This window comes from Micromys minutus (assembly GCF_963924665.1).
Source record: "Micromys minutus genome assembly, chromosome: 10".
Taxonomy (NCBI): domain Eukaryota; kingdom Metazoa; phylum Chordata; class Mammalia; order Rodentia; family Muridae; genus Micromys; species Micromys minutus.
In genome coordinates this window covers 34,381,304-34,396,271 of record NC_137979.1, presented here as the reverse complement: position 1 = coordinate 34,396,271, position 14,968 = coordinate 34,381,304, and the positions used below count along the sequence as shown (strand labels likewise).

Here is a 14,968-nt window from a genome sequence, read left to right as displayed (position 1 = left end):
CGCCATATGCAATTCTCTATTTTTTTTTTTTTTTGTTCTTATTTTTAAAATTAGTGAATTTATAGTTGGCTGTGGTAGTACACAGTAATGTTCTATCTCAACCCACTCCTACCCATATCTCTCCCCACTTAATGTGATTTTTGTTGTTATTGTTGTTGTTGTTAAAATTTTCCTTCCCTGTGAATGCTTTTAGTGATGTCCCTGTTAAGAGCCCTTAGCAAAGGAGAAGTTTTTCTTGTTGGAATACATTTTCTTTCCTGTACAGCGAAATGTCCTGTAAAAGATATGCAGTCTCTAGCTTTTCTTGGGTGCTCTTCCTGATAAATACACCCAGTCCGTGAGGGGTTTTAATTACCTTCTCTGATCCAGCCTGTGATGGCATCTGTCTTTAATCCCCACACTTGGGAGGGGGAGGGAAGGGTGTCTCTGCATTCCAGGCCAGCCAGGGCTACACAGAAAAACCCTGTCTCAAAACAGCAACAAAATCCTCTGATATGCCTAAATTTGAATTCCCTTTCTTTTAGTGATTCTGGGCTGAGTCCTTCTGTTCTGATGGCTTCCAACTCAGGTATGATTTCTCACACTAATATGAGCAGTTTTGTGGGTTGTGTTTTGTTTTGTTTCTTTTTCATCACTGGAGGTTGAGCCTAGGACTCTCATACTGCACTATCCCCCAACCCAGAGCATGTGTGGACGAGGACAGCTACATTTCAAAGGGCTACAGGGACACAGCTACCCTCCTTTTGTGGAGCATGGTTCTTAGGTGGAGTGGCCATGGTCAACCGTTGCCACAGTTTGGATACCAGCGTGCTTTCAGACTGCTGTCAGAGCTGAGCTCAGGAAGATGTTACTTTTGACTGTGTCTGCAGTCAGGACTGGAACCATGTCTGTTGCAGAGTTGCAGTAGGCTTGGGAGGTGCTACATGAAGAGCTTCGGTCACTTGCCAGAAAACCAACAATTTCTTCTAAGTTAGAGACTTAGGGAATTTCTATGTCTGAGCTTTACCCCTTTTGAGTTTGCTCTAACTTGACAGAGCAAAACTAGTAGTTCTTGGTGACTGTTGTCTTGGACTACATACTTGGGAAGATACTAGTTATGAAGTTCCTCAGCCAAAACTGTGGTTCTAATCACCACTCACCCAAGCCCCATATGTCAGCGTTTCTCCTAATCTGAATATCCAGACCACTTCACCATCAGACCCACAGTGGTCTACTGTCACCCAGTTGCCAGTTCACCATTCTCTGTAACACAACCCTTTGTCTGATGAAACTCACCTGTAAAGCCAGCATTGGGAAACTGAAGAGGATGGAAAGTTTGGGTCTAACCTGGGCTACATAGTGAGCCCTTGTCTCAAAGAAAACAAAATCTTCATGTTTGCAGGATCTAATAGTGCACAGATGCAGACACTCAGTAGACAATTGTTTTCCTTTGTTTCAAGTAACTTTTTGTTTAAAAATATATTTTATGTGTATGTGCCTGAGTTGTGTGTGTGTGTGTGTGTGTGTGTGTGTGTGTGTGTGTGTGTGTGTGTGTATACATATGTACCACATGTGCCTACAGAGGCCATCCAGTCTTCTGGAATTGGAGTTACAGACAGTTGTGAGCTCCCTAATTGAGTGCTGGAAACTAAACCTGTTTCTTTGCAAAAAAAAAAAAAAAAAAAAAAAAAAAAAAAATTAAAAAATAAAAAGCAGCATTTTAAAAATTTAATATTTGCTAATTAAATTGAGTACACAGTTTTTTTTGTTTTTTAAACTCAGCACTCACCAATTCCTCCTAAGTCGGTGTTAGCCTGCATGTCTTCCCCTTGTGTCAGTCAGTGTTCAGATTCCTGGCTTCCTTTATGCTCTGAATTGCTCTTCAGGCAGCAAAGACTGGGAGCCCAGCATCTATAGACTGTAGCCTAGCCTTGGGAGATTTTCGAGGTAGTACAAGATTTTATGTCCATTTCTGAGCATTCAGGGTAAGCCCTTAGCCCTTTTGATGTCCCTGAGAATCAGGTTTTCTAGAACAAATGAAGCGGTCCCTTCCTTCTGCCCCATCCCAGTGCCAGTCTTCACAAAACTTACATCCATCCATCCCACCTGAGCAATCATCCTCAGCCTATATTCAGAATCAAACCAGGAGCAGGTGATGGCTCAGAAGGGAAAGATGCTTGCTCTGCAACCTGGCAACCTGATAAGGCTAGGAGGGAATTGGCACCACACAGCTGTTCTCTACCTTCATATCTGGCCTGTGTACCACACACACATGATCATCTAATACAGTTTTAAAAAATGCTCATATGTTAATCTTTATATATTGGTCTGGCCTGGCTGCCTCCTGGTTGGGTTTCTTTCTCAGACATGAAGTTGATGTTGGTCTCTGCTTTACCATATAGCAAATATAGCTCTTGGCTTGCTCCAGTGTAGGTTTTTAAGTTAAACATAATTCCTTTTCAAAGAAAAATAAAGAACAACAAAGTGACTTTGGTGACTCTTCCTTTGATCTGAGGGTATATAGTACTTGCTTAATTACCATGTGTGCCTTGTCCTGCTGGAGATTGGTGACAAGAGAGAATATCTCTTGAAGGATTCCTATCTCCATTTATTCAACTGTCAAGACAGATAGAATATAACCTTTCTATACAGGATGAACATTTGGTTCCAGAATTTAGAGGAACCTGTTTGAGAGAAACAGACCACTAATGACTGTAGTATGCTGATCAGTCAGCATAGGTGTGCATGATTGTATCTATATTTTGATAGAGCAAAGAGCACATGGATTGTTATTTTTACTTCAAATGAATGTTACAGTGACTGTATTAGTTACTTTTCTATTGCTATAAGACCCCCTTGACTAAGGCAACTTATCAATGAAAGGCTTTATTTGGGATACGGCTGCAAAGAGTTCACCATCCAGGGCAGCAGGAACAGCTGAAGGCTGTCATTTTGACCTGCAGTCAGGAGGCAGAGCACACACTGGGAATGACAGGAGGCTTTTGAAACCGTGAAGCACACTACCTCCCCCCAGTGACATATCTGTTAAGACCACACCTTAATCTTTCCCAAACTGTTCCACCAGGGACCAGGCATTCAAATATCAGCCTGTTGGGGCTGGTCTCATTCAGACCACTACAGTGACTGAGGAACTAGCTAAACTAGCTTCAAGGAGTGGGTCAAGCTTTCTGGTTTACACTTGAACAGTTCTACCTCTGTGAAATTCTTGTCCTTCTGAATCTGTGTCCATAGGAAGACGAAGTGCACCACCATTGAACCTCACGGGCCTCCCTGGTACAGAGAAACTCAATGAAAAAGAAAAGGAGGTAATAAAAGGAAGGGGAACTGGGGGAAAGAAAAGAGGGGCTGACTGATTCACAGTTCTCACTAAATCCATTACAGTGTCAAACCTATTTTTCTGCACTTGTCTAACATGCACAGCTCTTGTCTGAGAAGTCTGGGAGCTAAAGAGCTAACCTTGGCAAACACCAGAAAACTACTTTCATTTTGCAGCTGCCCTTCCCGTTTCAGAGAGAAGTTCATGCAACAGTGTCAATTAAATAATAACAGTAGCTGTCAATTATTGAAAGTTAATGTAAGCCAAACTTTTTGTAGACTTAAAGTAGCTTTTACATGAAAGTAGGACTTTCCTATTTAAATGGTTGCTTTGAGAAGTTCTGCATTTATTCTAGCAATGTAACCATCACTTAAAATGTTTTTGTAATTGTCTCCACAGTATGCTTATAAGGATAGTGAAAATAATTCAGTGTCATTAGGTTTGTATCTGAGACAGGGTCTCACCATGTAACACTGACTGATATAAATCCCTATGGAGTACTGCAGGCCACAAATTCAACAGAGATCTGCCTACCTCTCAGGTGCACTCAAACACACCAACACACCAACAACACATTAATTAATTTTTATTTTTGAGTTTCTTTAGCAAAGTAATCAGAAAATTGTCCCTGTATTGCTTTTTTCGGTTTCTAACACTTAAATCTGCACAAGTATGAAATATACCTTTTAATTTTAGCATTAGATAGCCTGAGACAGGAAGAGATTTTAAGGTCAGCCAAGGCCTCATCTCAAAATAAAAATCTACTTGGGTGGTACCTCAATCCTAGCCCTTGGAGGCAGAGGCAGGAAGACCAGGAGTTCAAGCTAACCCACAACTCCGAGCTATCTCAGGAGTTCAGAGGCAGCATGCCCTACCAGAGAACCTGTCTCAAAAAACCAAACCAACAAACAAAAAACATAAAAGGAGAGGAGCTAGTCTCTTGCTCCATTGCAGTTCCTAGTGTCTGTCTCCCCACATGTTGGTCCATAGCATCTGTTTATTTAAGAAGTCATGATGCAGGGACCTTTGCTAGTCTTATTCTACCCATCAGAAATAATAAACATTTTGGGGAGGTAGAAAGAAGTATGTGCTGAAGAAAGAGACACCATTTTTTTCAGAGAGAGAGAGAGAGTTTTGAATGGTCTGGCATTCCAAGCACATTTTACTGCTTACCCATATGATGGTGACTCAGAATGCTCCTTGCTGAGTAGTGGCAGGTGAACTGAACTAAACCTATTTTCTGTAAAGGTGGCCTCCTCCCCATGGTAGGAGATGGTAAAAGCATAGGCTAGTCTGGTAATACTCTCCATGAGTTCTACCCTCTGGAATCCAGTCACTTGCAGTGCCACCACCCCTCAGTTCCCTGATGTGCTTTATGTCATTTCCCTGAATAGTGTCAGAACAGTGCTAGGCGTTCATCCCAGGCATTTAGCACTCAACTCATGGGCAAGGCTGGCAGCTCCTTGGGAACTAGACCCTTGATCCAGCCTTCGCTTGCTGAAGGCTCTCCTGGCATCGCATCCTGCCTCCTTCTTCCTGAGTGTGTCTCCATAGAAGAGAGGAAGTGGAATGTGGTCCAGCTACTCAACAGCTCTCATAAATAGTTGGAGGTTGATGTCACTTTTTTTCAAATGCATTTCGAGTGTGTGAGGAGGAAGGGAGGGCGTGCGTGGAGGTCAGAAGACATGTGAAGAGGTTGGTTTTCTCATTTCGGGGTTTATAGACCTGCTGGATTAAATTGTGAGAATGATAGGTGTTAATTTTATTAAATTTGTCCTGTCTTACAGCTCTGTCAGGTGGTGAGGTTGGTACCTGGAGCCTATCTGGAATATAAGTCTGCTCTATTGAATGAGTGTCACAAGCAAGGAGGCTTGAGACTGGCACAAGCAAGAGCACTCATCAAGATAGACGTGAACAAAACCCGGAAAATCTATGACTTCCTCATCCGAGAAGGGTACATCACGAAAGCCTGAGTCTTGGCAGTGCAAGCCAGAACTATGGACCATGACTAGCCAAAGGACAGTGTGCACATTCTGGAGACTTGTGTTTGATTTGGATTCTTACTGTGAGAGGAAGGAAAGACGCTGGGAGTCTTAAATGCGATAGCCTCTTTCTTCTCTGCCCTCTGTAAAGTCCTCCTGTTGGGAGTATGGTGCTGCAGAGTGTGTGCTCACTACGTTAGTATAAACACCAGGAGATATTCATTCCTACAACCTCTTGTAAGTCAAACAAGAGCTACAGAACTTCATGACTCTGGTGGGAATAGAAGGAAACCAAGCTGCAGCATTTCATCCCAGGAGGCCAGTTCGGATCCACACACTGGGAGTGAAGGTTGTCACCTGCCTTCCCGTCCTGCAGGCAGATTTTAAGTGAAGGGTTTAGAGTGCAGGAAACCCTTTTCTTCCAAGGATTTTTTTCTTTCTTTTTTTTTTTTTTTTTTATGCTGACATCTTAGTTTATAAGATGAAGAGGTGGAACTCTCCCCCATGATGGTCTGTCTGAAACTTCATTTTAACTGTAATGTCTGGCTTTGTACTTTGCAGTCTGGCTGTCTGATGTGCAGCCGACTCTTGAGGAGGTGGCACCGGATATAAAATGTCTCTGTTATTTTTAGAATTAATGGATTAAAATGTTTTGCTATTTAATTTGTGGGTGTGTCAGATATTCTGGTAACTTAAGCACAACTTGGGTTGTTGGATGTCCGCCTCAACACGCTGCTCTGTCTCTGCTTACACGTGTGTCTCGTGTCCTGGTCTCACCTTTTTACCCTGGGTTGCCCAGGATACCAGGCCCAGGAGGATGGAGATGATGCAACGAACCCAGCTCTGCTTCAGTTCAGTGGTGAAGGGCTAGCCTGCAATAAAAGCTGCTTTTCAAACACAAGTAAAGCCGCTTCCTGTGAGACTCACCGGCTGTGGGATGAGCAGCTTTGCCACATCTGAAATGTGCTTCTGGAGCCAAACACACAGTCATGGTTATCTCGAGTCTGCTGCTGTAAGCAAAGTTGCAGGTAGGTATAACTTACTCTGCACAAAACGCCCAGGAGCTAATTCTTTCACTCAGCATTCACACATCTAGAGAGGATGTGCTTTGTCAGAAGTACATAATCAGACTGGTAACTGATAGATATGTGTACGAAACTTGCTAATGGATATCCAGAGACTGAGAAAATGGTGCACATTTGACAGTTCATGGGGCAGGGGCTTGGCATACCTAGAAGTTAGAGGCCAGCTCTTTGTGTCAGTTCTTTTTTTCCACCATGGGCTCTGAAAATGTCAGGCTGGTGTAGCAGGCACTTCCACTCACTGAGCATCCTGGCAAGAAAAGAGCAACTTCCTTTCCTTAAAAAGGACATTTTGTCTTATTATTGGGTTATTGTTTGTTTAGATTTTGTTTCTTTTTCTTTTGTTTTGAAAGAGAAGTTGGGTGAGCAGGATGGGGGAGGGGGACGAGAGTTGGAGGAGGAGAAATAAGATCAAAATATATAAGAAAATTTTAAAGACAACCTGTGGAAATGGTTTTCTTTCTTTAGTAGTTATTTCTTCTTAGAAAATGCGTTTTATCACCGCCATCAACTCTGGTTGGTTATAAACAGATTCCATTCCGCTGTGAAAGGTAATCACTGTTCTGAGACTTGGGATACAGTAGACTCCAGTGTTTGGTGGCATTTGTCCTGGTGTGAAGAGTTTTAATCTTGATTAAGGAAAGCTTTCTGACAGGAGGGCTTTTGAGGCCGAGATGAAAGGAGGGGGGGTGGCAGATGGAAGTGGGGAACTGTTCTAGACAGGAGGATGGGGTGTAGGCAGCAGTGGAAGGGAGGGAACCGGCCAAGAGATCTGGCTAGGATGCGGGGCAGCTGTAACCTCCCAGGTGGGAGGCTGGCAGGACAGACTGAAACCTGAGGAGCAGCTGCTTGCTGGAGAGTGCTGGGATTAGTAGACAGTGGCAGAAGATAAGGCTGTCATTGCAGATCTCTAGACTTAGAAAGCAGGGTTACTGAGCCCAACTTTCTAAAAGTTCAGGCCTTGTGTTTTGAAATTTCTCCAAAATTTACTTATTTTGAGTAAGAAGTTGTCTGCTTGGGTTTTTTTTTTTTGTTTGTTTGTTTGTTTTTGTTTTTTGTTTTTTGTTTTGTTTTGGGGTTGGTTTGGGTTGATGATTTGGTTTTTTGTTTTGTTTTTTGGGTTTGTTTGTTTGTTTGTTTGTTTTCTTTTTCTCATTTTGAGACATGGTCTCACTCTGTAGCCCAAGCTGGTCTCAGATTTATCATCCTTTTGTCAGCCTCTCAGGTGCTGGGATTGTGGCTGTGTGCATCTCTGCCCATGCTTAGTGACGACTTTTCCCGAAGGAGCTAGAAGTTGAACAGGCCTTGTTCTTGCCTGGCTAGTGCTGCACTTCCAGTCAAGGGGTTCCTGGACGGGGCTCACTGGATCACTATATTTTGCATTTTAGAAAAGTACTTACTGATTTTGATATGGCTGTCCCAAATTCCATCTGTGTTCTTAACACCTAGACTAGGCTACCTAGTGCCAGCAGGAGGCCTTTCATTAACGCTGCATGCTTCTCTGCATTCACACAGGGTTGACTGGAAGCCCACTACACTGTGCTTGCTCCTGTCCCTGATCAGTTCAGAATTTCAACCCCCCTGCTTCTGCCTCCCAAGTATTGGGATCGCAGCTGTGATCCACTGCACCTGCTCATCCATCTGTTCTCAAGGATGCTTTTGAGAATACCTTCAAGATATACTATGTTGTTCACAAAATACACAAAACCCAATCCTGCAATTTATGGTGTATGGCATTTTATGTTTGAATTGCTAATCTGTCCCTGTTTTGCCTCTGCCTCCTGAGCACTGGATTACAGGTGTCACTGCGTGCATCCTGTTCTTTACTGTTTTTCCACATTCCCCAATGGAATTCTGTGCTCGAATGACTGACTATCCTGACTGCTCTGATCCTACTTTAGCTAAGATCCTGTTTAGTTTCCTTAAGATTTCACAGGGCCGGTGGGACTCAAAGGGTTGTTATCCCACTAAAAAGAAACCTTTTAATTTAGCTAGGCCACAGGCATTGTACCGAACTGGTTCTTTGGGGGTGATCTGGTAGAGGCTGTCTATCTGTGGTAGTCATTCCAGTCAGGCACATAGATATTTGAAGGAAAGGATGAATGTTTTGCATCTGACATTAAAACATTAAAATCCCTTCTTCACAATCCTTTCTTTTCAAGACAGGGTTTCTCTGTATAGCCCTTGCTGTTCTCAAACTCAGAGATCTGCTGGGATCAAAAGTAGCAGCACCACCAGCAGGCCATATATGATGAGTTTCTTGTTACACAAGTATCTTGTTACTAGGTTTCTCTTCCTGTTGAGAACAGGAAGGAAATAGAGCGAAGAATACACTTATTCCTAAAAGTTTGAAAAGCCAGTACCCCCCTCCCCCAAAATCCAACAGATGTAGCCTTGAAGGTCACTTGTACTGGACTTATATTTGAAAACCCTGTGGTTGATCTTTGCCAGCCCACATTGTCCTGTGTCCTTTAGGGCCACACAATTGATTCTGATGCACTTTGTACTTAGAGTACAGGTGGTAGATTTCTTTGGCATAAGCCTCAATTGTTAAGCTGAATTAATTCTTTACCATGTAAACCTTTTCAGTTTGTATTTAGTCAGGATCTCCTGTGGTCTGAGGACTTGACAAAATTTCTAGTGACTTTCTAATATGCTTCTGTCCATAGTTAACAGAGGGAACAAAATCAGCATCTTAAGAAGTGTGGGAAGAACCTGCCATAAGACTGGAAATGTAGCTCAGTTGGTGAAATGTATGCCTAGTATGCATGAATTTCCTAGGTTCAGGTCCCAGCACAGCATAACTGGGGTGGCAGTGCATACCTGTAATTTCCAGATTCAGGAGGGGGAGATGGGATCAGAAGTTTAAGGTCAATCTTGAGCCTACATATGGTGTTAAGGGCCAGCCTGAGCTACACAAAACCCAAAATCTCCAAAAAGAAAATCGAACACATGAAGATAGGGAAATGACTCATCATTTGATAAAGCATTTACCTGGCACAAGGACTGACCTGAGTTTGGATCTCCAGCCTTCACATCAAATGATAGGAACAGCAACATGAGCCTGTATCCCAGGGGCTTGCTGGCCAGTAGACAACCAAATGCATGGGCTCCAGTCTCATTGAGGAAACTGTTTCAGAAAAACAAGGTGGACAGTGGTTGGGGAAGACACTCTGGTCTCTGAGTGCTCCTGTGTATACGTGAACATGTACACACACTTAAGCCAACCCTTTCTTAGAACGCTGAACTGCCATCGTCATTATCAGGCTGACAGCCAAGTTCCAGCTCTTGACACACCTAATGTTTCTCTTTGGAGGATTGTGTTGAGTGCATTCTCCCTCTGGTTTTGAGTTATCAGTTCTCTCAGTGAACACCAGAAAACTATTATGTGCTTCCTTCCCATCTCCACCCTTCATTTACAAAGTTCCTTTAAAGCAACAACAAAAAGCATTTTAAGAAATAAAGATGAGTTGTTGGCAGTAGAAGTTAACGTTTAAGTACTACCTGTGCAGAAACTCTCTAAGAAGTCTGTTTTTGTTGTCTCTTTGTAATAATATTAGAAAGTTGTCAGAGTGAAATGAGAAATTTCCAGTCTAATCATCAGCTCCCTCCCCCCAAAAAACCTATCAAAAGGAGTTGAAAGGTACAGAAAGGCCTTGATAAGCCGAGCTCCAGGGTACAAAGGGCCTCGGTGAGCAAACTGACTCAAAGGTTTGACAGCAAGATGGGGTAGACAGTATGGCATCATGAGGATCTGCTGTTAAAGCTGGAGAGGCAGGGGCTAGCATCTCCGCCTGTTTCTACTTTTGTCCCTGTCACCAGCCTCGTCTTAACCAAAGCAAGCTGTAGCAAATAGAATCAATCTGTCAGACCCAGGGGTCATTTATCTGCCATCCAGCCACAGCTAAGCAATGTCAGCTTCACCTGGCTTCCCACCCCATCAAGATCTTTGCCGGGTTCTGGTCATGCAAAGCTGTAGATTCGGGCTACCTGCCAGCTCTCAAGTCAAGGTATGGGTTTTAACTTCATGAACCAAAGCAAAAACAGCTTTTCAAAGTCTCCCAGGAGCGCCTCCGCCCCCAACAACTGCAGAGAAGAAGGCGTTTGTGGGAGAGAAGGGTAGCTATAGACGTCATTGCATCATCCAGATCCCAGCTGTGACCTGGCTCAGAGTTTTCCAGTTAAAAATAACCGTGCTTAGACTTGAGAAGAAAAAAAAAAGTAAACTGTTGCATCTCCATGGAAACCGGTGGGGGTGAAGCATTGGATTTCCAGAACATGTAACAAGATGGAGTGGATGAAGAGGCCAGAGAAGTAGAAGCCCTGTGATGAAAGGTGATACCCCTAATTAGCATCCAGGATGTAGTCAGACAAGACCTCAGGGCTTTGCAAGAAGGATCTGTTTACAAGCAAGTATGCATCTTGGGCCTGTTGAAGTCTACTGGAGTCAGCCTTCCTGTAAGAGATTTGCAGGAGGGATAGTAGGTGCTGTGGTACCATCCCAGGATCTCTGCTGCCCTGTCACTCAAAGACCTTCATTTTCATATTCAGCAGCTTGAGATGACACAGATCGAATTTCATAACCAAAGGGGAGTCTCCAGACTTCAGAGCTGACGTGGTGTACATTTGTTTCTCTTTAGCAGGACCAGGTTTTTCCTCTTCTGGTGTTTTAGAAAATTATGTAAAGCACCATTAATTATCTTAGATGTCTTTAAAGGGGTGTCTCCTGTGGGGCATGGTGGTGCACACCTTTGCTCCCCAGGACAAGGGAGCCAGAGGCAGGTCAAAGGTCAGTCTGCTCTACATAACAAGTTCCAGGACAGCCAGGGGTACATAGTGAGATCTCCCCACACAAAAAAAGAATAGATGTCTCTTTCCATCTCTGGAACTGTCTCCACTGTAGGTGTCTGCTCTTTGGGGTAACTATCTTAGTTTTTCATTCCTCTTTTTAAAAATAACTTACAGATCTAGCTTTATTTATTTTATTATTCTGCACAAATAAATGTTGTACTTGCATGCATGTATGTGCTCTGTGTGCCTGCTGCCAGTGAAGGTCAGAAGAAGGTATCAGATCTGGAACTGGAATTATGGATGGTTGTGAGCCACCATTTGGGTTCTGGGAACTGAACCAGAGTCCTCTGCAAGAACAATGTGTGCTCTTAGCCATTGATCCATTCTTCCACCCCAGCTCTGGTGTTTAAATAGAGAATTTATAAAGCAAAGTCTAAGAGGAGGAATATTGTGTACTATTGGCTTTTGGCAAGTGTTTCTTTATTAGGTACATTGGAAAGATTTGCACAGTAATCTCTGCTCACTATTGTTTCTTTTGAGGTGTATTGAGCCTCAAATTTGCAATGCTGAGCCTGACCTGGAGTTCTTGATCCTCCTGTCCCTGCCTCTCAAGTGCTAAGATGGCCAGCCTTTGCTACCATCCTTAGTTCTCTTGTTCCTTGTTTAGTAACCTTAGACCAGATTCTTCACTTTCCAAGTCTGAAGCCTGGCTGGGTTTGGCAAAGAACAATTTGGACAAAGCATGTAAGATCGCTGGTGTCTTCCCTTCCCACGGAACCTTTGACAGTTTTGCTGTAGCCAAGCAAGAATCAGAGTAGGGAATGTGTATGGCATAATTCAGATCCTGTTAGAATCACTCAGGGTCACACAGAGGTGCACTAAGATTCAAAAGATACAGAACAGATACTAAAGCAGATGTGAATTTGCCAAGGGTGCTGTTTATTTTGGAATCCTGCATCATCACCAAAGCTCTAGCAGTGAGTTAAGGCCAGAGAGTAGCGACAGACTTAACATTACCCAGTTATTCTAGGCATGTTGTAATGTCTCTCATACTTTGAGTACCTCAAGAAGCTTGAGAGTTATACAGCGACGAACAGCAGGACTGAAACTAAAACCACAACAAATCTCAAATCAGAAAAGGCACAGTGATCCCGTGGCCCAATGAGAAGTCATTAGCCTGGGGAGCTGGGCTCAAGCCCTAGATTCATACAGAGACTCATTTGCTTGGTGTGGTGGGTGGCACATGCCTTTTAACCCAGCACTTGGGAGACAGAGGCAGGAGGATCTCTGAATTCCAGACTAGCCAGAGCTACATACTGAGACCATATCTCTAGAAAAAAAACAAAGAGTGGGGCTGGAGAGATGGCTCAGAGTTCAATTCCCAGCATCCACAAGTCAGTTCACCTGTCTGTACCTCCAGGTCCAGGAATCTGACACCCTCACACAAACTTACAAAACACCAATGCACACAAAATAAAGATTAATTAGAAAAAAGAAGAAAAAGAGAGGAAAAGCATCCCCAAAATCAAACTTTGTACACTGAGAGCCCTGATCACTCCTGTTCTGTCTCAAGGATGACCTCAAAACTGGACTAAATTGTCAACCAGAGGGTGGGAGATAAATAGAAGATGCAAGCATCTTTCTTTTTAAATTAAAAGTGTGTGTGTGTGTGTGTGTGTGTGTGTGTGTGTTTGGGTGCCTGAGAAGGTCAGGAGAAGGTACTAAAAAAAAAAAAAAAGTGTCTTCTCACATTGATGCCAGACACTGCTATCTTCAGCTACATATGCAACCAGATTAATAGGTCTCTCAAAGTGCACACAAGGGTTGGTGTTTTACTCCATGGGAGTTTTGGAGGGTTTGGTTGGTTGATAATGTTGTTATCTTCCCATGAGGTTGCAACTGCTGAGCCATCTCTCCAGCCCTGCAAACATTCTTAGGAGACACTTGGAAACCAGCATAAAGAGCAGTCACTGCCCAACCGACTAAGAGCATTCTGGGGCGAAGAAGACATCAGCATGGAATCAGAGTGTAAGTCTTCAGCCTCTGCTCTCTGTGTCTAACCAGGTCTCCCTCTGAAGACACTGAGCTGCTCCAAGGTACCACCTAAGTGGTTGTGACCAGGAGGACCCAAACCTCGGCTGGGCACCTACAACCTGTACTTTTGTAACTGTTGGCTCCTAAAGTAACTGAAGTCAATAAACACATATTTATAGTCTAGAAGGTGCTAATCCATTTGCTACATGTAACTATTTAAATTTGAAGTGACCCAGGCTTTGTGGAACAGGCCATATATCCTGGCACTGGGAAGGCAGAGGCAGGTGGATCTCTGTGAGTTTGAGGATTGTATCCAGGCCTACACAATAAAATCCTGTCCAAAAATAAAAAAGAGTAGTTCTTTTGGGGCTGGTGAGAAGGCAGTTAAGAGCATTTTTCAAGGGATCCTAGGTTAAACACTCAGCAACCATATGGTGCCTCACAAAGACCTGTAACTACAGTTCTAGAAGACCGGCTGCCCATTTCTAGGCCCTCTGTGGGCACTGGGCACCCACATGGTGACAGACATACAGGTAAACAAAACACCCATACAGATTAAATGAATACATTTGAAGTTGCCAGACTGGGGGATATATAATTCAATTGGTACAGTGCTTGCTGGTCACACACAAGATATTATAAATAAGTAAATTTGAATCAACTAAAAAGGACTAACATTAGAAAATGAATTCCTTGGTCACACAGGCAGTTTATCAAGGGCTTAGCAGCCAGCAGAGGCTCTTGGGGTTCCTGCATTCTACAGAAAAGATATTTGAGCCATCCTTTCTACTTAACCTAGATCATTAGCACACACCACACAGAGAAGGGTCTCTATTCACAAGAGCTTGCCTCTCCCCTCTTAGGTTAGGGTGTGACTGGAAGGCTTATATTTCATAGTGTACAGAAGATGTCTTGTTCCTTGTCACCACCTAGAGCTTACTCATGTGCAAGTAATAATGTAAGCAGAAATGAACCAAACAACCAAAAGTAGCTGGCATCTAAGGAAGGTGACTGTTGTTGAGTCACGAAATGACTGAAGGACCTGTGAACCCTTCCTTTCACATGGGTCCCACATCAGCTATCCTCTGTGTCAAATATTTACATTAGGGTTTAAAACAGTAGCAACAAAAATAGCATTATGGTCTAGGGAGGCACTATAACATGATGGGCTGAATTAAAGGGTGGCAGTACTGGGGAGGCTGAGAAGCATTTTAGAGGGACATGCAGAAATGAAAGCCGCATTCAGTCACTTCCAGTAGAGATATTGCTATTTTTACACCAGTGTGTCAAAAGCAGGCCATGAGGCAAACTGCTGGAATAATATAGTACCAGGAAGGTATCTTCCCCAAGCCCGCTGAACTCGGTGCTTTAGCATGATCTTAGTCTACTTTTGTTCTTACATTAAAAGGTTAATTCTGCCTAATTTTAAAGCGCAGATGCTTTTTATGGCATCAAATCTCTTCAGTCTAGGCCATTTTCGCTCTCCCTGGATTATCACTAAAGTGCCTTTGGTGTTATATTTTCATCTGGGAAACCGACAAAACTTCTGGGTATTCCAGCACCCACAAAAAGACTCTGCATCCGGTTGGCCGATGGGGATTAAAAAAGAAAGTAAATAAAACGAAAACCTCCAGGTTTTACTTGAAGATGTTAGAAGCTATTAAGTAACCCCGCGTGCTCCTCCTCTGTCCCCTCCCCCAAATCCAAGAATACTAGCTTGACTTCAGCAGTTCTGATGTCAGCGATTTGCTACCATGAGGGCA

At 43.3% G+C, this 14,968-nt stretch overlaps 1 protein-coding gene across 2 annotated transcripts in view; it reads left to right on the top strand.

Annotated features, from left to right (window-relative positions):
* TADA2A (transcriptional adaptor 2A) overlaps positions 1–5,892 on the top strand; it is a 47,863-nt gene extending 41,971 nt beyond the window's left edge. For both annotated transcript variants that reach the window (XM_080923071.1, XM_080923070.1), the window contains 3 exons: positions 525–568; positions 3,232–3,305; positions 5,104–5,892. In XM_080923071.1, coding sequence (XP_080779197.1) covers positions 525–568; positions 3,232–3,305; positions 5,104–5,289 — 304 coding nt within the window. In that variant the 3' untranslated portion in view covers positions 5,290–5,892. The remainder of the gene's footprint in view (positions 1–524; positions 569–3,231; positions 3,306–5,103) is intronic.
* The last annotated feature ends 9,076 nt before the right edge of the window (positions 5,893–14,968 follow it).